Source organism: Camelina sativa, chromosome 17 (assembly GCF_030686135.1).
Source record: "Camelina sativa cultivar CO46 ecotype springtype chromosome 17, ASM3068613v1".
NCBI lineage: Eukaryota > Viridiplantae > Streptophyta > Magnoliopsida > Brassicales > Brassicaceae > Camelina > Camelina sativa.
The window spans coordinates 29,257,158-29,282,990 of NC_141896.1; the positions used below are offsets into that span (position 1 = coordinate 29,257,158).

Genomic DNA, 25,833 nt, shown 5'->3' on the forward strand with positions numbered 1-25,833 from the left:
TAGATCAAAAAGTTAAAAATTATAAACACTCTAATTTTATTTGTTATAACACGGGTCGGGTCAATAATATGTCACTATAATATGAAAAAATTCAAGAAATATGATTTCTTGCTAGAGCATGGGTTAAAATTACAAAAATATAATTTCTCGGCTTAAATTTAAGTTTGGAATAATGTTGTTTGGTAGGGCTTTTTCGGTCGCGATGATTTTGACAAACATATGTTACATATTTGGTCCTAAAATTAATATGTGTTATACTATAGGTTAAGTCATAGAATTAACAATCAAAATATAATATATAATTTTAAACAGTAAACAAATCAAATAAAATTAACAAACAAAAATTAATTTTTTTATCACATAACTTAATTCGCATTATACCACAAGTCAAAATCTAGATATACTAGAATATATCTTACAAAATAGATGTTATTAAGTCATATTCAGTATATGATTTCATGACATAGTGTTCCATCCAAAAAAAAACTTTTAAAACAAATAAAATAATCACATATACGATGTTTTAAAGCAAATAAAAAAATTATCAAATAAACAAAAGGAAAGAATTTCAACCCTTATCAATCCAACAACAATATCACAAACAAATTAAACATGCCAAAAGGCAACAACTTGAATATTGTTTTATCTAAGGCCCTTGCTTTAGAAATTTATTGTAATAAGATAACGACCAACAAAAAATACGAAAAAGTACGACTCTCCTTAGAGGATCAAACAGAAAATACTCTTATCACTTATTTCAAGTTTAAAAACAAAAATACCAAAGAGTTTAGATTTGGAAAGTGGTCACTTAACCAAACTCACACTGACCATGCATTATTCGCAGTTAAGCATTGCTTTGACCCTTTGAACGGTGGAGCTAATCAAGATATGGACTGTGGTGGCAGAATCTTCCACGTTGAGATCTATAGAGTGACTTGAACCAGAGACAAGAATTTGGAAAGCCACGGTGAGGAGTGTCATGCGTCCACTGTCAAGCTCACCCACAGAAGGACGACGGCTGTCACGGGAGATGATGAAACCGGAAGGGAGGACGGGAATGGTGGAAGGATCAACTTGGCCTGAAATGGCTGAGTATGCTGTGTTTAGATCCACTGGAGCGTAGACAAACATACCTCCTAATGCATCTATGAAGCCATCTTGTAGTATCATCAACTCACTATTATCCCCTCCACTTGACGGCTACATAATATATAAGAATAATCATAGTTAATGCAAGGCCTAGAAATAATGAAAAATAACATTTCTATATGAATTCTAGTTATAATGAGTTAAAAGAAAGAAAAAAAATGTTAATTTATAATTTTATATCCTATAAAAATCATAAGGTTTTTTAGTAGGAGTAATATACCTTGAGAAAAGTCACGTTGTTCTTTTGGTCCGATCCGGTGACAAAACGAGCAGCCTCAGTCGCTGGATTCCCATGGCAGAGAACGTCCCACTTTTAAAATTTCAAATATTATTAGATTTCTTGTTAATGACCCAACAAGGAAAAAAAAATCATGTGGAAGATAACGACATCTAACAAAAAAAAAAAAAAAACTGATTAAGCCGTTTACCTGGTGACGAACCTCCAGGTTGCTAAGGAAATCGTACACTCTGAGAGGAGTAAGAGGGAGATATAAAGATGAACTGGCGCAGACAATGAGACCGGTTGGTTGACCGGCCTCTATGTTTGTCCGCACCGAAATCCTAACTCCGCTGTTATTAGTATCACACTGTTGCGAGAAATCTTGTTTGTCAGACATTTTCATTATCCATGCAAAGTTCTTCAACATTCTTTCTCCCAAATTCATTACGCTCCTTCTGCCTTCTATTGTTTTCACTACTACAATAAGAAATGAAAACTTTTTTTTAATAAATAGTAAAAACTAGCACTTGTGGTCAATATTGGATCCGCACATATATAACACATTTCAAGTTACTTATTTGTTGTACGAATAATCAACTAAGTATAGAAAAAAAAAATGCTGATCAATTTTGTTTATGTCAGTGGCTGGGAAGTCAGATATGGAGTAGATATATATACATAGCAACTAAGTATATATACATAGCAATAGTGTAAGTACCTCCGGCGTGATCAGTGGCTGGGAAGTCAGACATGGAGTAGAGAGACAGCCTCTCACACATCCTCTCAAGAGTAACAGTCCAACGTCGAGCTCCGTAGCCAAAACCGCTGTATAAGAGATCTTTGTAAAGCCTATGTGGCCGCACATTATCATTCACTTCCACATGCTCTATCCACGTCACCTGCCCATATTCTTTGTTATTTTTTGGGTTTAAGAAAGGTAAATTAAAAAAAAAACCGAGAGAAAAATAAGTGAAAAGGTAATTGAGAGAAAAATAATTAAAAATTAAAACATAAGTGTTTTATGTGTTGTAAACGATTTAAAATGTATCAAAGAGGAAAGAGAGACCTTAGAGCTACCATCGGGCAAGGCTTGTATGAGAACACCGGAGGGACGTTTGGTACAAAGCGGAGCCGTAAAATCCAACTCAACGTTTGGGAGATGACAGGAAACGTCAGCTATCAACCAGAGATCTTCTTCTACTTGTTGGCAACTTCTTAGGATTATAAACTGTCTAGGTGGCACCAAGGGCGACAATATGTGCTCTTGCTCATATATCTATTTTTATTTATCATCCAGTTTCACCAAATGTTGATGTAGTAAGTCTAAACGTTAAAAAAAAAAAAAAATTATTTTAAGATTCATACCACTTTTGAGAAAGTTTGTCTTCCATGGTCGATGGAATCCAACACGTGAAGCGTTTTAGCTTCGTTCACAATTGTTGGAAAAAGCCTCGCCCATTTCTCCTGCAATATATTTATTGTGATTAAAAACGTAAGAAGATTTTAGTTTTTTTCATGAAAAATGTAAGAAGAAACTTGATAATCCATTTGATGATGTTAGCTTCGAATAAAATGGCATAAGTACGCACTGTATCAAAGAACATGTCGACCAAGTTTGTTGCAGCCATTTGAACCACCACCACTTCCTTAGAAGACTCAGGACGAACATTTGTGCTCTTAAAATGGTTAATCTTAGTAGATATTTTCTCATAGTTCCCTGGATCAATGACGAGCCTACCATCAATAGAAGATTTAATCCACATTGATTCTTCCATTTTAATGAGACTCATAACCTCTGCCACCGCTTTTGCCGCCATTTCAAACATTACAATTTTCTCCGGTTGAGGTAGCGGTTGGAAATGCTGCAACAGTACCGAATTTTGCGGCTTAGGTGGTGGGGTAACGTTGATGTTTTCACGAGTATATGGACCTCTTAACAAGCTTGATTGTGTGGGGAGATGGTTGGAAGAGGTTCCATATGAAGCAGGACGATTATTGGAGGTTGATGGACCGTGGAGATAGGCATCAAAGCTAGGTATTGAGTGACCTCTGTGCTGGCTTACGTAGGTTGAGAGTCTTTCACGCTGATATTAACAAAAATATTAGTGATTTTATTTTTTTCGATACAACTTTTTGTTAAAAATAATCTCATATAGTCACTGTAAAATAAACATTTCATATTGGATGGAAGTCAGGAAATGTTTAATTTCTAAAATTTATGTCAAAGTTGTATGACAAAAAAAATAATTACTTAATTACCTATTGTCAAAATCAATAAATGAAAGAAAAAAAAATGTTTGCTTAAAAATGTTAACACCCAGAATATTCAATTTAATGTATATATTTAACATAATTAATTCATTAGTATTTTTTTAATTATATAAGTTATGAGAAATCAAAAATAATTTTAATACTTGATTTGATATTATATATGATGCAATAAGAAGATTACATGTTTTCTAAACTATTTTGTGCAAGAAAATGTACCAAGTATAATTTGAAAAACGAATAAAAGTAAATAGATCATTTTCTCGTTCATATAAGCGCATAATCAAATTCAAAAGTTCGAATTATTTATATACATATATACATAATTCGACTATTTATTCCAAAAACAATCATCACTAGAAAAATTAATTTAATTAGCATTAGAAATTAAAGTTCTATATGAGCTGGCTAAAACTAATCCTATACATACTTCGACAATTTGTTTCAAAAACAAAAAATCACCAGTAAAAATAGTTAAAGTTCTATTTAGCGTCATACTATATATAAGCTAGTTAAAATGAATACTAATCAAAATAAATTTGTATTGGATAAGTATTTGCATTAACACGTACCTCTCTTTCGAGAAAAGCGTTCTCTGCACGCAATTTTCGGAGATAAAGTAATTGCTCTTCTCTCCCAGGATGACGACCACCACATGGAGGGCAAACCACAGTCTTCAGGGCCTCTTCCATTGCTTCGTTCTCACATTTCATTTTCAGGTTATCTATTCTAAGCTCTGCGTTCTCTGCTTTTTCATTTTGAATCTACAAAACATAAATCACTCTCATGTGGTATACAAACATCTCAACAACAACATATGAACAATAACAATGAAAAAGTCAATCACCATTAATCGGTTTAATTAAATTAAATCACTCTGTATTATATATAGGAAACTATATAGTACAAAACAAAACATGCATAGGTAAGACGAATACCTTAACTTGGGTTCTTTTGTTTTGAAACCAAAACTTGATTTGTTTAGGCTTCAAATTCAGCTCTTCCGCCAACCGACGTCTCTGCAAATCGTCTGGATGCGGACATTCATTAAAGTACCTTAAATCAATCAAAATTATATATTAATTAAACTATTAATGTATGACTCAAGAAGCCAGCTAAAATAATAATAATAATAATAATAATAAATTTTAATTAATTAAATTAAATAAAGATCTTACTCTTCCAGCCTATGGATTTGATGATTGGAGTGGTGTTGGTGATTGCTCCTCTCCTGATTGTCGTTGGTGTCCATAGAAGAAGTTCCCCGTTCATCGATTGAAGTGTCATCACGGCTAGAAACCATTTTTTTTGTTACCCACTAAAAGCTAGAATACCAAGAGATATGAATAACTTGAAGATATGAACAACTTAAAAGTTAAAAGTTGCTTATTTATAAATCTAATGGGAAAATGTTTTAGGAAAATAATGTAATAAGATTCTTGTTCTGGTCATCATTTTGAATATTTATTTTCTTGCCTTGAAATTTAATTAATAAATGGAACTAGTAGGGAAAGCTTCAAAATAAAACAATACAAAACAAAACCATCTATGGACAAAAATCTTACTATAGATTTTTAACTTTCTGGGGATGTTATTTCAAAAGGTAATTTATAAATTATATTTACTATTAAATATCAGTAAAGGGAAAATTGTTTTATATTATATTTTAGATTTATGACTATCGATGTTTATAAATAGCAATTGTATGAAATACATGGTTATAAATCCAAAATATGATAAACATTTTATATTAAAAATATAGTAAGAATAATAATCAAAGATACTACATTTGAACATTTATTGATTCTGTTGAATAACGAATATTTTGTAAATTACTTGATAAGTCATTTGCCTATATTAAAATAAGGTGTAACTTCCTCAATATTCCTCAGAAAATAAATGCCAAAACGATATATGTTCGTAATATAGTCTACCATATAAAATTTTATTTTGAATTAGTTAGTAAAAGCAAGATGATCCTTCAGTAATGGTGGACATAGCCTAATTGCAGAGGACTGGAAAGATAATACTGATAATAAAATTTTCTCCATATTCTTCTTCTCATCTTTGTTTGGTTCTCTTGATCATCTCATCATATTATTAAAATATGTATTTACAAATATGATTTTTTGTTACTCAAATTGCTCAATTAAGCCAACGGAGGTTGAAGAGGAAAATCCAATCTAGTTGAGAAGCAAATAATTAGTCGCATTACCCGCATAGTATGACTTTGGTTTTAGGTCGGTTTTTGTCGACGTGAATAACATTATAAAAAGGATGATGAGGTGAGTCGCATTTCTTATAAGGTTTCTCACAAAATTGTTGACCAAATAAACATTTATGTATATTAATACTAGTATGAAATTTCTGAAATCTAATATCAATTAATTTTCTATGTAAAAAATTAACTTAGCAATGGCCAAAATAATCTAATATCTTTTTCTAAAACAAAAAAAACATTCAATTATCCTTCTAATTTATTCATCAGTAAAAAAAAATAGTATGTTAAGTCGTTATTATTTTGAACAAACTGGTTCATAATATTACGATAACTCCTAGAAAAAAATTATATATATTATGACTATTTTTAAGATTTTTTATAAAATAATATGTCAGTAACCAATAGATATATAGGCAACAAACAAAGTCTTCACATATTATATTTTGATATGTATGGAAATATATATTTTCACATATGGATTGAATAACAATAATGATCAAAATAAAGCCAAAAATTTATTAGTATATGTCTGGTGATTTCCTGCCTACGGAAAAATCATGATATGTTATTTTACAACATGTAATGTTAAAGATTTGACCAAGAGTCAAACTGATAATTTTTTTAGGCAAAAGTCTAAAGGTCGTTGGTTTGAGTGGCTCTTGGGACGAGACCATATCACATGTTCTAATTTTCGACTTGAGGGGATATATGGGTTTCGGTCTAGAACCTCTTAATTAATCAAAATAATATTTAAGATGTGAGCAACCATGATCCACAGCCTTACGAAATACTCCCTCTGTTTTTTTTTTAATTGTCGTTTAAGGTTTTTGCACATAAATTAAGGAAACTATTAAATTTTCTGTTTTGCTCTTTATTAATATATTTTATAATTTTTCATTGGTTGAAACTTTAAAACAGTAAAGATAAAATGGAATATTCATCAAACATCTGCATTAAAAATCTAAAACGACAACTAATATGAAACGAAAATCAAGTCCTAGAACGACAATTAAATTAAAACGGAGGGAGTATTGATCATTATATGGTTGCCCTTACAGATGGTCCGTGTAACATCCGTGAACCGAAATCCCGGTTTGGGAGTTGCATCGGTCGATGCAAATGTTACCGATGCAAGGTTGAGTCTCTGCGTTTTGACTTAAGTCAAACGCTGCGTTTTTGGGTAAAGAAAACCCTTAAGTCGTTTTTTGTCTCATTAATCGTGGGGATCCGTTTTTGAGAGAAACGAAAGGAGAGAAAAAGTTATTGAGAGTTCTTGGTGATTTCTTGGAGTTTGGAGGCGTTTCTGTAGAGATCTGAGGCTTAGGACGTTGTAGGAGCTTCCTAGGAGCGTGTTCTTGGTTGTTTGAGGTTCAGATTCTTCTGTGGCAAAGGTAAGTGCATGACCATGGCATATCTAAGCTAGAGATCTCTCTGATTTGCTTGTTATGTGTTGTTAGGCTGGTTAGATTATTATTTGGGACGTTGGGAAGCTTTCTTGTGGCTTGGGATCGAGTTTCGTGGTTGCAGGAACGAAGATCCGGCGAGAAGCTTCGGAGGAAAACGATGCTCGGCATTGCATCGGTCGATGCACTTTGTGCATCGGTCGATGCAGATGCGAGGACGACGCATAAACTCTAGGGTTGTCGAGCATGCGTCGGTCGATGCATATCTTGCATTGGTCGATGCAAGTTAACCTTGCATCGGTCGACGCAGATCTTGCGTCGGTCGACGCAACCTCCATCTGGTGTCGGTCGATGCATGTTGGTATCGGTCGATGCAGAGTCCTGTTTTGTTATTGTTGATTGTTGAATGTTGTTTGATGGTAAAGGCAAAGTGTGATCGTGGAATCAAGGCAATAAAGAGGAGGATGTTCTAGGGACTCGATTTGATGTTGTCTTGCTTGCTAGGTTGCTAGAGTTGAGTCATTAGAACATCACTAGGTTGTTGGTTCTATGATTTCTGCTATTTGATTATTGGATATTGTTAATGTTATGATTATTGGTTATTATCGGATTATTATTTGGATATTGATTGGTATTGGTTATTCCGCGGTTGGTTGTGATTGTGGTTAGGTGGCTAGTGGGTATGGGACCACTAGTTGTAGTTTATTTATTATATTATATTATTATATTATTATTTATTATTTAAAAAAAAAAAGGGGTCGGTCGTTTCATTTTGGTATCAGAGCCCTTACGGTTCTAGGTTTGGGTTCACTAGGTTTCTGTTGTAGATGTTTGGGATTGCATGTCTTGGTTGATTATGTGAGTTAGTCAATTGTGTGTGGCATGGAGTCCTAGAACATCCTCTTCGAGCCGATTGTGTGATTCCACGGTGAGTTTATGTTTCTGTGTTATAATAGAAATTGTTTGCTTAGCCTTCTGTTCATGGTAGTGCAGATGGTCAGAGATGAGGCTGTGGCTGGTCGAGGCCGTGGACGCGGACATAGTCGTGGGCGCGGACGTGGTTGTGGTAGGGACAGAGTCCCAGTGGTTAGTGAGGCAGAGGACCAGAGTGTGACAACTGAGGGTGTTGGTGAGTCGCAGGGTGTTCCGGGGGATTCCATGAGTGTGGCAGGAGGGGGCGGTATTGATGCTCCAGTGGCCGGTGATGCTAGGGTTCCGGGTGTGGGAGTCCCAGCAGGTGGAGTCTCTGGTACTGACTTTGCGGCTATGCTAGCACATGTGTTAGAGCGGTTACCACCAGTGGTACCGGCTCAGGCTCAGGTAGTGCCACCAGTTGTGGCGGAGGAGCGGCAGCCAGTGGTTGCGGTTGTGGGAGTTCATGGACGTTATTTGGCTATGCTCAAGGAGATGAAGGGTCTGTTCACTGAGAGGTTTTTGGGTGGTACAGATCCTACTGCTGCGGATGCGTGGAGGACGAGTGTGGAACGTAACTTCCATATTCTGAGATGTCCTGGGGAGTTTTGGGTGGACATAGGGGTCTACTTTTTGGGTGGTGATGCTGAGTTGTGGTGGAGATCCGTGGTTGCTAGGAGGGTGCAGAGGGAGATGACTTGGGCTGACTTCGTCTTGGAGTTCAACCGCAAGTATTTTCCTAGAGAGGCATTGGACCGGTTGGAGGTGCAGTTCCTTTAGATATCTCAGGGGACGCGGTCAGTGCGGGAGCTGGACTTGGAGTTCAGTCGACTTCTATGTTATGGGGGTCGGGCTATGGAGTCTGAGGAGGCTCAGATCAGGAGGTTTTTGAGGGCTCTACGTGATGACTTAAGAGTTCACTGTAGAGGGAGGAGTTATGCTACGCGTGCATAGCTGGTTGAGACTGCAGCAGAGATTGAGGAGGATATCCGGGCACAGACAGTAGCGGTAGCTCCAGCAGTTCAGCCTAGTAAGGCTCAGCAGCAGGGTGGTTCTAGCAGGGGCGATAGGCATGCTCAGGGAACCAAGAGGAGGTGGGAGACTACGCAGAAGCCGAGTGGTGCGAGTTGCTTCGGTTGTGGGAGCAAGGATCACCGGGTTGCTAGTTGTCCCAAGAGGAGTGCTCCGACGACAGGGCCTCGGGTATGTTATCATTGTAGGGAGACAGGGCACATCAGGCATTTTTGTCCCAAGTTGCAGCCGGCAGCAGTGGCAGCGTTGCAGCAGGTGCAGTCTGGAGGTCAGCAGCTGGCACGGATTGATCAGACGCCACGTGCTTACACGACAGTAGAGACTGGTGGAACCAGTGCTGGGGCGATCACAGGTATAATTTCTGGTACTTAAACTTTGTGAATTTTAGTAGGTTCAGATTGTATATGTTTCCTATGATAAAGTGTTAGGTTCTCAACACATGAGGTTTGTGTAGAGACCTTGTTGGTGGGCGGGTTTAAGTCCCATGTTATGTTTGATTCTGGAGCTTCTCATAGCTTCATTACTCTAGAGTGTGCAGAGTGTGCGGGGATCAGCGGGGATCCTGGAGAGCGTGCAGGAGTTGTCAGGGTTGCGGGAGGTGAGTTCCTAAGAGTGATTGGATGGGCTAGAGGAATTGATATTCAGATCGCACGAGAGTCGTGGCCAGCGGATTTGCTTATCAGTCCAGTGGAGTTATATGATGTTATTCTCGGGATGGATTGGTTGCATCGGCATAGGGTGCATTTGGATTGCCATCGGGGTAGAGTGGAGTTTGAGCGTTCAGGAGGGAAGTTGGTTTTTCAGGGTATTAGACCGACTTCGGGGAGTCTCGTGATCTCAGCCATTCAGGCTGGGAAGATGATCGAGAAGGGCCATGAGGCTTATCTGCTTACTATATCTATGCCAGAGTCAGTGGGGAAGTCTACGGTTAGCGGTATTCCAGTAGTGGAGGAGTTTGAGGATGTGTTTTAGTCTTTGCAGGGATTACCACCATCTCGGTCGGATCCTTTTACCATTGAACTGGAACCGGGGACGACGCCGTTATCCAAGGCTCCTTACAGAATGGCTCCAACAGAGATGGCAGAGCTGAAGAAGTAGCTAGAGGATTTATTGAGTAAGGGATTCATCCGTCCTAGTGTATCACCGTGGGGAGCGCCGGTGTTGTTTGTCAAGAAGAAGGATGGGAGTTTCAGGTTGTGCATTGATTATCGGGGTTTGAACCGGGTCACTGTGAAGAACAAGTACCCTCTTTCTAGGATCGATGAGTTGTTGGATCAGTTGAGGGGTGCTACTTGGCTCTCTAAGGTAGATCTGGCGTCGGGTTATCATCAGATACCGATAGATGAGGCAGATGTGAGGAAGACTGTTTTCAGGACTAGGTATGGGCATTATGAGTTTGTGGTGATGCCTTTCGGATTGACTAACGCGCCAGCAGCGTTTATGAGATTGATGAACAGTGTGTTTCAGGAGTTTCTGGATGTATCTGTCATCATTTTCATCGACGATATCCTGGTTTATTCTAAGAGTCCTGAGGAGCATGCAGTGCATTTGAGGGCAGTTTAGGAGAAGCTGCGGGAGCAGAAGTTGTTTGCCAAGTTGAGCAAGTGTAGTTTTTGGCAGCGTGAGATGGGCTTTCTGGGTCACATTGTTTCTGCAGAGGGGGTTTTTGTAGATCCAGAAAAGATTAAGGCTATCAGGGATTAGCCTAGACCACAGAATGCCACAGAGATCAGGAGTTTTCTTGGATTAGCAGGTTACTACAGGAGATTTGTGCAGGGGTTTGCAAGCAGAGCACGTCCTATGACTAAGTTGACAGGGAAGGATGTTCCTTTTGTTTGGTCAGAAGAGTGTGAGGAAGGCTTTGCAAGCCTGAAGGAGATGTTGACTACTGCGCCATTGTTGGCTTTTCCTGAGCAGGGAGAACCCTATGTGGTTTATACAGATGCATCTAGAGTTGGTTTGGGGTGTGTTCTGATGCAGCATGGGAAGGTGATTGCCTATGCTTCGCGGCAGTTGCGGGTGCATGAAGGCAACTATCCTACTCATGATTTGGAGATGGGTGCTGTAGTTTTTGCCCTGAAGATTTGGAGATCTTATCTTTACGGTGCAAAGGTACATGTGTTTACAGATCATAAGAGCCTGAAGTATATATTCACTCAGCCTGAGCTGAATTTGAGACAGAGGCGGTGGATGGAGCTTGTGGCAGAATATGATTTGGAGATAGCCTATCATCCTGGTAAGGCTAATACGGTTGCAGATGCTCTGAGTCGGAAGAGGGTAGCTTCGGCTCAGGAGCAGGAGATGGAGTCTCTGGTTGGAGAGATCAATGCTTTGAGCTTGTGTGCTGTTTCACAGGAACCGTTGGGTTTGGAAGCAGTTGACAGAGCAGATCTTCTGAGTAGGGTGCGGTTGGCTCAGGAGAAGGATTTGGGGCTGGTGAATACCTCTAAGGATGTGGATTCAGAGTATTAGATCTCAGATAATGGTACTATCTTGGTGCACGGTCGGGTTTGTGTGCCCAATGATGAGGAGTTGAGGCAGGAGATTCTGAGAGAGGCTCATGCGAGCAAGTTATCTATTCATCCAGGAGCGACTAAGATGTACCGTGATCTCAAGAGGTACTATCATTGGGTCGGGATGAAGAAGGATGTAGCTAGTTAGGTTTCGAGGTGTGATGTGTGTCAGCTAGTGAAGGCTGAACATCAGGTTCCTGGCGGGTTACTGAAGAGTTTACCCATTCCTGAGTGGAAGTGGGATATGATCACCATGGATTTTGTGGTAGGATTGCCAGTGTCACGGACCTTTGATGCTATTTGGGTCATTGTGGACCGGTTGACTAAGTCAGCACATTTTCTGGCCATTAAGAAGACTGATGGAGCAACGGTCTTGGCTAAGAAGTATGTGAGAGAAATAGTCAGATTGCATGGGGTGCCAGCGAGCATTGTGTCTGACAGAGATTCTAAGTTCACTTCTGTGTTCTAGAAGGCATTTCAGGCAGAGATGGGTACTAAGGTGCATATGAGTACAACTTATCATCCCCAGACAGATGGACAGTCTGAGAGGACGATCCAGACGCTGGAGGATTTGCTGAGGATGTGTTTGTTGGATTGGGGTGGCCATTGGGCAGATCACCTGAACTTGGTAGAGTTTGCTTACAACAACAACTATCAGGCGAGTATTAAGATGGCTCCTTATGAGGCTTTGTATGGGAGACCATGTCGAACACCATTATGTTGGACTCAGGTGGGGGAGAGGAGCATGTTTGGTGCTAGTTTTGTTCAGGAGACCTCAGAGAAGATTCGGGTTCTCAAGCTGAACATGAAGGAGGCTCAGGATAGGCAGAGGAGTTATGCTGATAAGAGGAGGAGAGATCTTGAGTTTCAGGTAGGAGACAGAGTGTACCTCAAGATGGCCATGTTGCAAGGTCCATACAGGTCATTGTCAGAGACTAAGTTGAGTCCGAGGTATATGGGTCCATTCAGAGTGATTGAGCGGGTTGGACCAGTGGCATATGGACTGGAGTTACCTGAGGTGATGCGTGCATTCTATAAGGTTTTCCATGTGTCTATGTTGCGGAAGTGTCTCTGTGAGGGTGAGCAGGTGTTGGCTAAGATTCCTGAGGATCTTCAGCCTAACATGACATTGGAGGCGAGACCAGTGAGGGTTCTCGAGAGGAGGATCAAAGAACTTCGGAAGAAGAAGATTCCTTTGATGAGAGTCCTGTGGGACTGTGATGGTGTTGAGGAGCAGACTTGGGAGCCTGAGGCAAAGATGAAGGCAAGGTTCAAGAAGTGGTATGAGAAGTAAGCCGCGACTTGAGCTTGTGTAGCCTGGTCCCATCTGTAATCCGTGGCTGGAGCGGGAATGGAGTATTCCAGCCCATCTCTCTTGTTACTCGGTCGCTTGGGATGGTTGGTTGTGCGACTCAGTAACAAAATGAGGTGGTGTTTGGGGTACAAAGTTTCCGTGAGGCGGGGGTTTTGGAAGAAAGTTTCCAAAAGTGGAAAGTATGAAATATGGAAAGTTTTATGGGACTTAGAATTTGTCCATTTTAGCGGTGGAGAGCCTTAAAGGGGGCTTGTGTGTGGCTTTAGTGGCAGACTTTTGAGTCAGTGTGCCCGTGTGTGGCAGTCTTTTTAGTTAGTGTGCCCGTGTGTGGCGGTCTTTTTAGTCAGTGTAAGGTCTTTGTGACGGGCTTTTTAGCCAGAGTGTCTTTGTGACGGTCCTCTTTAGGACATTTGTGTGGCCTTGGTGGCGGTCCTTTTTAGGACATTTGTTTGGCCTTTGTGGCGGGCTGTTTAGCCAGAGTGTCTTTGTAACGGTCCTTCGGGACATATGGTCTTTGTGACTGTCCTTCGGGACAGATGGCCTTTGTGGCGGGCTGTTTAGCCAGAGTGTCTTTGTGACGGTCCTCTTTAGGACATTTGTTTGGCCTTGCTGGCGGTCCTTTTTAGGACATTTGTTTGGCCTTGGTGGCGGTCCTGTTTAGGACATTTGTTTGGCCTTGGTGGCGGTCCTCTTTAGGACATTTTGTTTGGCCTTTGTGGCGGCCCTTGTAGCGTGTATATGATCCTTGTGTGGTCATGAGGTATTCCAGTGAGGGGATACGTGGCTGGTAGGACATTGAGATGTTTTTACGCGAGTCACGGGAAGGAAACCTGGATAGGGATAGGACTTAGACGTGTTCAGAATCCTTTGTTCGCGACTCTTGGGGGACTTAGGTTTTCCTAGTACTGCCATATTCAGAGACTTTGTGGCTTGAGAGTATGGTTGGTATATCAGCTTCGGATGACGATCCGGGGGCGCGCTGTAGGGTGGCAACCCGAGAGACGAGTTGGATTTTTCCTTATATATTATGGCATGCGGGTCTAGGCCCGATGAGGAGCCAACATTTGGCATGCAGACTTAGGTCTGATGAGGAGCCAATAAGAACTCAAGGTCTAGGCCTATGAGTAAAGGAAAGTCCAAAAGTCGAGAGCAAATGACGCCTGGAGCGTGAGTCTATCGCCTAGAGGTGACCTTCTGTAAGATCGGTCGGAGGAGTGCGGGCCGTGGAGGCGATTGCACGATAGTCCTTGGCTGATGGTTGTTCGAGATTCCAGGATGAATCTAGTTTAGTGGGGGAGAATTGTAACATCCGTGAACCGAAATCCCGGTTTTGGAGTTGCATCGGTCGATGCAAATGTTACCGATGCAAGGTTGAGTCTCTGCGTTTTGACTTAAGTCAAACGCTGCGTTTTGGGTAAAGAAAACCCTTAAGTCGTTTTTTGTCTCATTAGTCGTGGGGAGCTGTTTTTGAGAGAAACGAAAGGAGAGAAAAAGATATTGAGAGTTCTTGGTGATTTCTTGGAGTTTGGAGGCGTTTATGTAGAGATCTGAGGCTTAGGACGTTGTAGGAGCTTCCAAGGAGCGTGTTCTTGGTTGTTTGAGGTTCAGATTCTTCTGTGGCAAAGGTAAGTGCATGACCATGGCTTATCTAAGCTAGAGATCTCTCTGATTTGCTTGTTATGTGTTGTTAGGCTGGTTAGATTGTTATTTGGGACGTTGGGAAGCTTTCTTGTGGCTTGGGATCGAGTTTCGTGGTTGCAGGAACGAAGATCCGGCGAGAAGCTTCGGAGGAAAACGATGCTCGGCATTGCATCGGTCGATGCACTTTGTGCGTCGGTCGATGCAGATGCGAGGACGGCGCGTAAACTCTAGGGTTTTCGTGTTATGTCGAGCATGCGTCGGTCGATGCAACCTCCATCTGGTGTCGGTCGATGCATGTTGGTAGCGGTCGATGCAGAGTCCTGGTTTGTTATTGTTGATTGTTGAATGTTGTTTGATGGTAAAGGCAAAGTGTGATCGTGGAATCAAGGCAATGAAGAGGAGGATGTTCTAGGGACTCGATTTGATGTTGTCTGGCTTGCTAGGTTGCTAGAGTTGAGTCATTAGAACATCGCTAGGTTGCTGGTTCTATGATTTCTGCTATTTGATTATTGTATATTGTTGATGTTATGATTATTGGTTATTATTGAATTATTATTTGGATATTGATTGGTATTGGTTATTCCGCGGTTGGTTGTGATTGTGGTTAGGTGGATAGTGGGTATGGGACCACTAGTTGTAGTTTATTTATTATATTATATTATTATTTATGATTTATTATTTTAAAAAAGGGTCGGTCCGCATTACAGAACATTCAAAAGGGTTTAGGATGAGGTCATCTCTCAAGTGTTTTCAGTATGCGGATGCTCAATTAGTTTTAAATTTCTTTGGTTTATATTAGTTTCAAATATATGAAGTAAACATACTAGATGATTGATTGCTAGAATCATTCTTCATTGGTCTCGATTATAGGAGAAACTATGAAACTTATATCAAAATTAAATTATGTAATAATTTTAGTTATTTATAGATCCATCTGAAACAACAAAACAAAAAAGGCTGCATATAGCAATCCCCCTCTACTATACCGTTCAACTAAAATCACCATGTACTTTCAGAATCTGCTCAATTTACTATATACTAGCTATAAACTTCATAATTTCGCATAAATTATAAAATTCTTCCCAATTAACCATATTCAAATAATTATCTTTAAAATCATAAAAAAGCGATTAGAGTAAAACTCAAGTTTGATAAGTTATCCAAAATCCAATTTTAAACGAAATTGTAAATGTGATTTTATAATTTAAGAATAAATCCAACAAAGAGATGAAAATGATTACCAATAATAAAATGTAGGATTGGAGCGATTTGTTAAACATGAAAATATGAATATTCAAGATTTAAAGACATGTTTTAAGCCACATGTAGTATATTACCGACCACCAATAATAAGGCAGTTCCTCTTATATAGTTTTCCAACGAGTGAATTATGCATTAGGGAAACGTCTCTTGAATTATATATAGAACTAAACGCTTTGCAGTCTGAAAAAATTTCTACAAGTTCTTTCTTATAACTCTCTGATGTTCAAGTCATTAAAATAAACTATTCAACTTGCTCAAAAACCGCAGAGAATTCAAAGACGAAAAAAACAAGGATTAAGTGACGACTAGACAACATGTCATCAAGTGCTCTGGGCATCTCCAACGGAAGATTTAGTGAAGACTCTTATGCTAAATGGATAAAAAATAAATCAAAACTAAATGAAAAAATAAGAGGCAACTTTTTATTTAGTAGATTTAAGAGGCAACTCTTATTCTCTACTTGTCGCTATTTTGTTGGATGTAGGTTTAATATAAAAACAATTTTTTTCCTTCTTTCTCTTCCTCCTCTCTCTCTTTCGCGACACTCTCTGAACGACAAAATAGAACTGATTTTTGCATGAAATCGGAACGAAAAATCGGAGGAGAATGAGTCTCGGTCACAAAAAATCGGAGGAGAATGAGTCTCCACCGAGGTTATTGTACTGTTATGTCAAAGCTTCTGTTTTTATTAAGAGGGTCCTTAACTGTTAGTAAGTTTGCGGTTATCACTTATAACTAACGATGTCAGCTATCAAAACAAAATCTATATAATAATAACAATCTGAATAAATATGAACAACAATTGCAACTTTTCATTGTACATTTTCGTTAAAAAAATTGTTTTTATATGTTTTTTCCAAAATTTATATGGTTGTAAATGTTTATTATAAAGTTGTATTTTTCATAATATTTTATTCATATTTTGTCATCATAACTTTTCATTCTAACAGATTTGTCTATTTAAATAGTTATGTTTTTTGAACTCTCTTTATATTTGTCTTTTCATCAATAACTAACAAATTTTTATTCGTTCAAAAACTTTTTCAGTTTTATGTTGAATCTTGAATATTAATATCCAATATTCAAAGTTATTACATAATCTAACTAAAAATTTTAGAAATGATTATAGAATACAGGAATTTAATTCAACTTAAGATATAGTTTAAAGTTGCATCTATTTGTAAAAAAAAACTATTTTAATATTTAAAGTTTTATTCTTTATGATAGTTGTGTCTTTTATTTTTATTTTTCGTTGATACATTTTCACTCATTATTATCTTTTACTAATTATAATTATTTATTAGAAAATTGCATTTACTCATTACAACCATTAGTTTAATATTCTTAGTTAGGGTCTGACAAATCATAATAGTTTTTTACTAGTAATAGAAATATTAATAATTTTTATAATGGTTGTAACTCTTTACCATAATTCTTCATAAAATATCTTATATTTATAATAGTTTAAATATTTTTTTTTTGCAAAGTTGCGTCTTTTTGCCACAATATTTTTTTAATTATAAGTTTTAATTTTGATGGTTCACTACAAGAAAACATGATGTTTTCCTACGAAATTAGATACCAAAAGTTTTGGAAAGAAACTTTTCCTACCAAAAAACTTCAATTTTGTGACCAAACACAACATTGGAAGGAAATAAGAAGTAAAAATCCTACCAGATAGAACATAAAAAACGGAAAAAAATTTCCTTCCAAATTCCTTCAAAACTTGTTACTGAAGGAAATTTTGAAGGAAAACGGCAGGAAAACCGAAGGCAAAGGACCGTAAAGAATTTAGAAGGAAAATGCCCTTTGCATTTCCTTCAAATATAGTTCGAAGGAAATGTCGAAGGAAACAAGAAGTATTTTTAAAGTAAATAAAGTCGTAGATATTTTAAAGGAAATTTTCCTTCTATTTCCCTTCGAATATTTTCTAATATGAAATATTTGTAGGAAATTACAAAATAATGGGAAAATAATTTTGATGTCGGCACGTTAAAACAAAAAGGATATAAAGCGGGTGAGTGGTGGGTGAAATAGTAAACTTTTTTGTAGGAATTGAGAAGGAATCAGATCTTTATTTCCCTATATAATTTAGTTCTCTATACATCCATTATTCGTATCTAAATTGACGACAACAAAGAAAAAAAAAAAGATTACGCTTCCACCAAAATTATTTTTGATATAAATTTAGTTTGTTCTAAAGAGAAAGCATGAATAATTTTCGCTCTTGGCTGGATATGGAAAGATATGCGGGAGGCTTTCCGAACGGGATGCTTACGAGGGAGTATGCAGCAGGACTCACTGAATTCATGAACGTCGCTTTGAATCAAGAAAGCTGCTTAAGAAGTGGTAAGATGTTTTTCCCTTGTACATCTTGTAACAATAATAATTTCATCGACAAGGATTTAGTTTGGGGACATATATATAGAGATGGAATTATGTCAAGTTACAAAGTATGGTTTTATCATGGGGAAAATGATGCATACCATGTGAATAGTACTAGTGAAAATGTGTCCGAGAGGGTTGAAGAATCTAGATTGGGAGAAGATGATATAGGAACAGTTCAAATGGTTCATGATGCATATAGGGAAAATATGCATGCATATCCAAAACCTCCAAATAGAATAGAAGAACCAAATGTAGAAGCAAAAAGATTTTATGATATGCTAGATGCTTCATAGAATAAGTTATATGAAGGTTGTAAGGAAGGACATTCTCCTTTATTCGCCGCAACTAGGATGATGAATATAAAGACGGATTACAATTTGTCAGAAGATTGTGTAGATGCTTGGGCAGATTTTGTGAAAGATATTTTGCCAGAAGACAACATTTCACCAGCTTCTTATACTGAAATTGAGAAGCTTGTTCATGGACTTGGTTTGCCATATCAGATGATCGATGTTTGTATTGACAACTGGATGATTTACTGGCAATCAGACGCTGACTACTTAGCTTGTCGATTTTGTGGAAAGCCCCGGTTCCAGAATACTAGTGGAAGGTCTAGAGTACCGTTTAAACGTATGTGGTATTTACCGTTAGCAGGTCAATTGAAAAGACTATATCAAGCAGAGCGCACCGCTGCAGCAATGAGATGGCACCAAGAGCATTCAACTAACAGGGAGATCGCGCATCCCTCAGACGCAGAGGCATGGAAACATTTTCAGAGATTGTATCCTGCATTTGCAGCAGAAAGTAGGAACTTCTACCTAGGACTATGTACAGATGGTTTCAACCCTTTTGGAAAGCATGGACGACAATATTCTTTGTGGCCAGTTATTCTCACACCTTATAATTTGCCTCCATCATTGTGCATGAAGCGAGAGTTTCTATTTCTCTTTGTGCTTGTCCCTGGTCCAGAACACCCGAAGAGATCTCTTGATGTGTTCTTACAACCTTTGATTCATGAGTTACAAGTCCTATGGGAGCACGGAGTTCTAGCGTATGATGTCTCTTGGCAGCAAAATTTTACTCTCCGGGCGGTGCTAATGTGGACAATAAGCGATTTTCCAGCTTACAGAATGTTATCAGGATGGACAACACATGGACGATTATCATGTCCGTATTGTCAAGATAGCACAGATGCATTTCAGTTAAAACATGGACGGAAGACAAGTTGGTTTGACTGTCACAGGCAATTTCTCCCAGGCTCTCATCCTTACCGTCGCAACAAAAACTGTTTACGAAAAATCGCACAGTTTCAGATGCTCCGCCACCTGAGCTAGATGGTGAATCTATATTAACGCAACTAAGGGATTTTGGTGCGGAAAAGACAACATATTGCGGTGGTGGTGGACATAATCCAGTAGACGGTTATGGAGAGTATCACAATTGGCACAAACATAGTATTTTCTGGAAGTTGGCTTATTGGAAAGATCTCTTGTTAAAACACAATCTTGATGTCATGCACATTGAGAAGAATGTCGTTGACAACCTGCTCAATACCGTTTTAAATGTCCCGGGGAAGACAAAAGACAATGTGAAGTCGAGATTAGACTTTCCTTTGATATGTAATCGTCCTCATTTACATGTTTTACCAAGCGGAAGAGGTCCTATCCCAAAATTCAGATTAGATGGAGATGCCAAAGATGCCTTTTTTAGGTGGATTGTGCGTAAAGTAAAATTCCCTGATGGATATGCTTCCAACCTACGAAACTGTGTTGACAACCAAGAAGGTCGATTATCAGGGATGAAGAGTCATGATTGTCATGTGTTTATGCAGCGGTTACTATCATTTGCATTTCTCGAACTCCTCCCCAAACATGAACATGAAGCTATTGTAGGTATTTTTTTTAAAACATACGAAATTAGTTTTTCATAAAACCAACTAATATGTATAAACATATAAAATGTATTGTTTTCACATTACAGGAATTAGTGCTTTCTTTCGAGACCTATGTACAAGATCACTTACCCCAGCTGGCATTAGACAATTATCTGAGAACATACCCGTTATTATTTGCAACCTCGAAAAAATATTCCCACCCTCCTTTTTTGATGTAATGGAACATCTTCCAATTCATCTTCCTAGAGAGGCAGAACTTGGGGTCCTGTTCAGTATAGGTGGATGTACCCCTTTGAAAGATTCATGTTTTACTTGAAAAAGAAGGTGAAAAATTTAAGCAAAGTGGAAGGTTCGATTATCGCTCAAAGCATCAACGAAGAAAGATCCAATTTTGCTTCTCACTACTTTCCCCCAAGTGTTCAAACCAAGAGCAGAAAACCAAGCCGTTATGATGATGGTGGTGAAAAACCACAATACATAACCCAAGTTCCAGACATTTTTTCACAAATTGGGCGGTTAAGTGGGAAACCAACTAAGCGGTGGCTAACCGAAGAAGAAGTAAAACATTTGCATACCTACATTCTCTTGAATTGTGAGGAACTATGGCCATATGAGAAGTATTTTTAAGTAATGTCCATTTAATTGATATTTTGCCTACATTTTTTATGTTTATTTTAATAATATTCTCTATACAGGATTTATCTCGAGCAGTTGCGAACATCATATCCACATTACAATGAAGAGACTATTGCCACCATGAAACAAAATGAGTTTGAACAATGGATGAAATTATATGTGAGCATTTTACATACAACTAGAGGTGATAACATGCAATAATAGAGGTGAACGATTACATACTTAGTTAGAAGAGTTGGTTGACGGTCCATTGTCGCTTGCACAAAGTTCACCAGCTTACTACACACGTGGATATGCATTCAAATTTTATCGCGAGAGAGAGAACATGACAACAATCAACTCCGGTATTAGTACGCAGGCCGGTAATACAATATATTATGGTGTTCTGAATGAGATTTTGGAGGTTGAGTTTCCTGGAGTAATAAACTTAAAATGCATAGTTTTCATGTGTGATTGGTATGATCCATCTATTGAGAGGGGAGTACATGTTGACAAATTTGGTGTAACTTCAGTACGAACCTCAAGGAGGCTCGATAAATATGACCCTTTCATCCTCGCATCACAGGGAGACCAAGTGTGTTACATTCCCTATCCTCGGCTTACCAAAAAAAAAAGATTGGTGGGTTACTGTTACACAAACACTACAAGAAATTCTCTATATCACGTCACTTTATTTGCGACACTACATGAACCGACGCAAGGTGAAAAAATAGGAAGGAAATTAACGTCGGTTATCAAACTGACATAAGTTGATTTCTTTTTATAATATTAAAATTTAATACTAAAAATAAATAATTAATTATGTGTAACTTACGTCGGTTGTAAAAGTATTGTAATTGATGTTAAAGAAAAAGAAACCGACGTTAGTTTAATGACGTTTGACTTAACGTCATTTTATTAACCGAAGCAAAAAAACTTAACGACACTTGATGTTACGTCGGTTTGGTAAGTGACGTTTTATTTTTAACGTCAATTTTAAAATGACGTTAACCCAATAACAAACTGACGTTAAGTGCCGCATTTCTTGTAGTGAAATAAGCCCTAGAGGAAGAGTGCGAGGCGTAATAGAAAATGGCCCGCTGCAACAAATATATGTTGGGGACATAGGCTCTGTCGAGCTTACTCATGACGAAACTATTCCAGGAGAACTAGAAGAAGAAATTATAATCGATGATGTTTTGAACGTTTCGGAAGAAGAGGTTGGAGAGTTTGAAGAAGAGTCTGATTCCGCATCATCCGAATATTCATCCGATTCTGAATAAACGGTAAATATTTTATTTATTATATATGTTGTTTTTTGTTAAATTACATTTGCTAAATATATGATAACATCAAAAAGCACAATTAATTTTTTTTTGCAATCGTATAATTAAATTGGTTTGGGCCAATTAAGGCTTCTAAATAATTGGAATGATTTGTTAGTGGGCTTCATTAGTCTTATAAACTCTAAGATTATCAATTATGGTAAGCTTCTAACAATCTCCATCCACTGATTAATTGGTTGTTCACAGGTTGTTCCCAAGGTAAGAGGAAAACTCTATGGCTTTGGTAACCTTTTCGTTGAGGACTCATCTGTGCTTCAACCACGCTAGATTCCTAAGTTACAAGAGGAGATTCAAACTTTGAAGGCACGTGAACTCCAAAAAGATGCTCAGATCAAGTACCTCATGGAATGCAACAAGCTCCTCTTACAAAAGTTTCCTGACCTACAGCCACCTAACCACCCAGTGACCACAAGCATGGAGGAAGATGATGAAACCCAGCCATAATAACTGTTTCTGTAATGATTTTGTAATATAACATGATATTTTTTGTAAAACGTTTGTGAATTTATCTATGTATGAAGAAACTAATTTCATCCTGCAATGTAAAACTGCAGGATAAAACAAAATCTACAATTGATTATGAGAAATTGAAAAGTGAATCGGATTTTAAAATCACACAGGCGAGTTTTGAAGGAAAAGAGAATGAAAATTTCGAAAGAATTTAGAATGAAGGTTTCGAAGGAAATTCAAATGAAATCTTGTCGAAGGAAATGAGAAAAAAGATTTCGAAGGAAATGAGAAGGTAGATTTCGAAGGAAATGTGAAGGAAGATTTCGAAGGAAACACAAAGGAAAATATTTTCCTTCAAAAATATAGAAGGAAAAGGGTCATAATTATCCTTCATGTTTCCTTCCACTTTACCTTCGACTTTTCCTTCAAAACATTTTCGAAAGAAATTTACTTCGATTTCCTTCAAAAAACGATTTCCTTCAGGCGTTTACCTCTTTCATTTTTTGAAGGAAATTGGTAGAAAACAGGTGTTTCCTTCTATTTTCCTTCGAAATATGCGATAGGAATTTGAATGTTTTCTTGTGACAACATTGTGTTTCCTCTTTCATCAACGTTGTGTTTTAGTAACAATTTATGTTTAATATTTTAACGCCCGTGAACTGGAAAATCCGGTTTGTGCATCGATCGACGCCAGGGTGTGCATCGATCGATGCAACTACGCAGATTGTGTTTGGATTAGTTCTTTTTTCTCCGGTTTGACGCGGTTTAGTTGATGAAAACCTAAGACTCGAGTATTTTTTTGAGCGAATGAGAGTTCTTCCAGAGTCTTATTTGTGAGTTTTTGTGCCGTTTCTCGAGAGATCTGTTTGTGGAAGTGGAGATCTGAGTTTGAGGATGTGTTGGGGCTTGCTGTGGTGTTGATTTCATGCTTCTAGAGTCAGAATCTTCGTGTTAAAGGTGAGTGCATGACCATGGCTTATCTGAGCATGAGATCTCTGAGTTTTATGTATTTTTTCAGTGATTTGGTGGATTGATTCTTTGTTTGTTGTGATTTTTGTGTTTTCTATGGCCTGGTTTGGTTGTGGTGATGTTCTTGGACGATTGGTGGTGTTGGAGGACGAGTTGCGTTCGAAGACGGCGTCTGCTTTCGTCGCTAGGGCAACTACATTGATCGATGCCATGATAGCATCAATCGATGCAATCGCGTTGGTACGCGAGTAATCGGTGCGCTGCATCGGTCAATGCAAGGAGTGTATCATTTGACGCAGTTATGAATTTGGAAGTTGCATCGGTCGATGCAAGGAGTGTATCGGTCGATGCAAGGAGTGCATCGGCTGACACAGTGGTGTTGCATCAGTCGATGCAAGGTGTGTATCGGTCGATGCAGGGGGAGATGCATTGGTTGACACAAGGCGTGTGTCAGTCGACTTTTTCTCTGTTCTATTTTATATTCTCTCTATCCCAATATAAAATTTTTTGATATTCTCTCTATTCCAATATAAAAAAATTTAGACTTTTTCTCTGTTCTATTTGATAATTAAAAATCAAGTTATATGCATTTTTTATACTAATTTAAAAATTTTGGAATATTTACATTTGTCTGTAACTTTTTTTCTATTGGTTGAATTTTGTTAAATGATACAATATTTATTATTTCTTAATTATTGTGTTTTTAGCTAAAAATTCTTATATAATGGATCATATAAAGTATTTAAGTGGTTTCGTCCAAAAAAAAAGTATTTAAGTGGAAGATGATACTACCATTCGAACATATGTATAAATCATCATAACATAGAAAATATTCAAATATATATATTTCGAATATATTATGAAATAAGTATTGGCTGCAATACAAGAAATTGAAAACAAATTTAGACGATAACTCAGGTTTAAGAACGCAAACAAATAACACAATCTTATATTGGTAGCTATTAGATACCCTTCAATATACTTATACTAGATGAGGATCCACCCGATGTGCGGGTTTAAAGTCTTATAAAAAGCACTAATACTCTTCAAGCAAATCAGAGGTGTCCATATGAGTAGCACCATCATGACCAAAATCATCTTCGCCATCCTCAAACACAAAGTTTGTTTCCACCTTTTGCCCCTCTTGCTTTAGGGATTGTTGATAAAGATCAACAAGGTGTTTTGGTATCCGACACCTCTTAGCCCAATGGTCCTCTCCTCCACACCGGTGACAAACGCTTTCATATGGTGCTTTCTATTATTTGTTACCGGTCCACTTCTTCTTGAAAGAATGGTTCTGAACTGGTACTCCATGGCCTCGACCATATTCGTGTTGACAATCACGACCGCGTCTACGGCCGCGTTGATTTCCACTTCCACGACCATGGTTAGTGGTTTTGTTTTGCTCTTTCTTACCGAAAGATGCCGTGTTCGCTTCGGGAAGTGGTGCAGATCCAGTTGGACGCATACCATGATTGTGCAACAATAGCTGGTTCTGTTCTTCAGCCACAAAAAGGCATGTTATCAACTGGGAATACCTGGTAAACCCCTTTTCACGGTATTGTATTTGTAACAACACATTGTTTGCATTGAAAGTAGACAAAGTTTTCTCTAACTTGTCCTCCTCCGTTACCTTTTCACCACATAGTGCCAATTTGGAGGTAATTTTGTGCAAGGCGGAGTTGTACTCACTAACAGACTTATAATCTTGGAGTCTCAATTGTGTCCATTCATATTGGGCTCTTGGTAGAATCACCGTTTTTTGGTATTCATACATTTCTTTCAGATCGCTCCAAAGAATGACTGTATCTTCCACGATCAAATACTCATTCTTAGAAGTATCTTTGACGCATCATGATGTAGCCTCTGTCTCTGTAACGCCTCAACCGCCACCTTGCTTAGTGAGCCCATGTCCACTCTCAGTCTATGGGCCCACCTTCCTAAGTGGGTCCTACATCTATTCCCGGTCCGTGGACCCACCCATATTTGATTGCCGGTTTGTTACGTCTAGGAGGCTTTAAAAACTTGTTTACCGACCGTACAAATCAACAAATGATATTTTACTGTGTTCTGTCCTCACTTGCACAGTTTCGAAAATCACTTCTAGGAAGTTCACCCATCATGAAGTTCTCTCAAGACCCTTGACCAGAAAAATAAGTGCATTTTGGTGACATATGTGGCCAAATCAATTCTTTTAAACCTTTCCGCGAACCAGGGTGTCACTGTCTTTGAGC

The 25,833-nt window shown here is 38.2% G+C and overlaps 2 protein-coding genes and 1 pseudogene across 3 annotated transcripts; 1 reads left to right on the plus strand and 2 right to left on the minus strand.

Annotated features, from left to right (window-relative positions):
* Positions 1-521: 521 nt before the first annotated feature.
* Positions 522-5,127, minus strand: LOC104757820 (homeobox-leucine zipper protein HDG10-like). Its single transcript, XM_010480608.3, has 10 exons — positions 4,816-5,127; positions 4,576-4,693; positions 4,210-4,401; positions 2,959-3,453; positions 2,735-2,833; positions 2,436-2,645; positions 2,088-2,268; positions 1,578-1,846; positions 1,370-1,459; positions 522-1,200 (listed from the first exon to the last, which is right to left on the minus strand). The coding sequence occupies exons 1-10, from the start codon at positions 4,938-4,940 to the stop codon at positions 835-837; spliced, it is 2,145 nt and encodes a 714-aa protein (XP_010478910.1). The 5' UTR covers positions 4,941-5,127; the 3' UTR covers positions 522-834.
* A 12,945-nt stretch (positions 5,128-18,072) lies between these two features.
* Positions 18,073-22,667, plus strand: LOC147924469 (uncharacterized; annotated as a pseudogene). The gene is made up of 5 exons (XR_015587503.1): positions 18,073-20,217; positions 20,306-20,836; positions 20,915-21,585; positions 21,857-22,120; positions 22,367-22,667. The product of XR_015587503.1 is annotated as an uncharacterized LOC147924469 (transcript).
* A 1,968-nt stretch (positions 22,668-24,635) lies between these two features.
* On the minus strand, positions 24,636-25,719 carry LOC147924470 (uncharacterized). The gene is given in 2 exon segments (XM_087496797.1): positions 24,636-25,441; positions 25,680-25,719. Coding segments are annotated over 2 exon segments (846 nt in total).
* Positions 25,720-25,833: the final 114 nt, after the last annotated feature.

Excerpts from the sequence above, each read along its gene's own strand:
- LOC104757820 (XM_010480608.3), bottom strand. The coding sequence starts at position 4,940 with ATGGTTTCTAGCCGTGATGACACTTCAATCGATGAACGGGGAACTTCT. Across the intron at positions 4,402-4,575 it reads ACAAAAGAACCCAAGTTAAG|ATTCAAAATGAAAAAGCAGA; the intron begins GTATTCGTCTTA and ends TATGTTTTGTAG. Across the intron at positions 3,454-4,209 it reads ACGCTTTTCTCGAAAGAGAG|CGTGAAAGACTCTCAACCTA; the intron begins GTACGTGTTAAT and ends TGTTAATATCAG.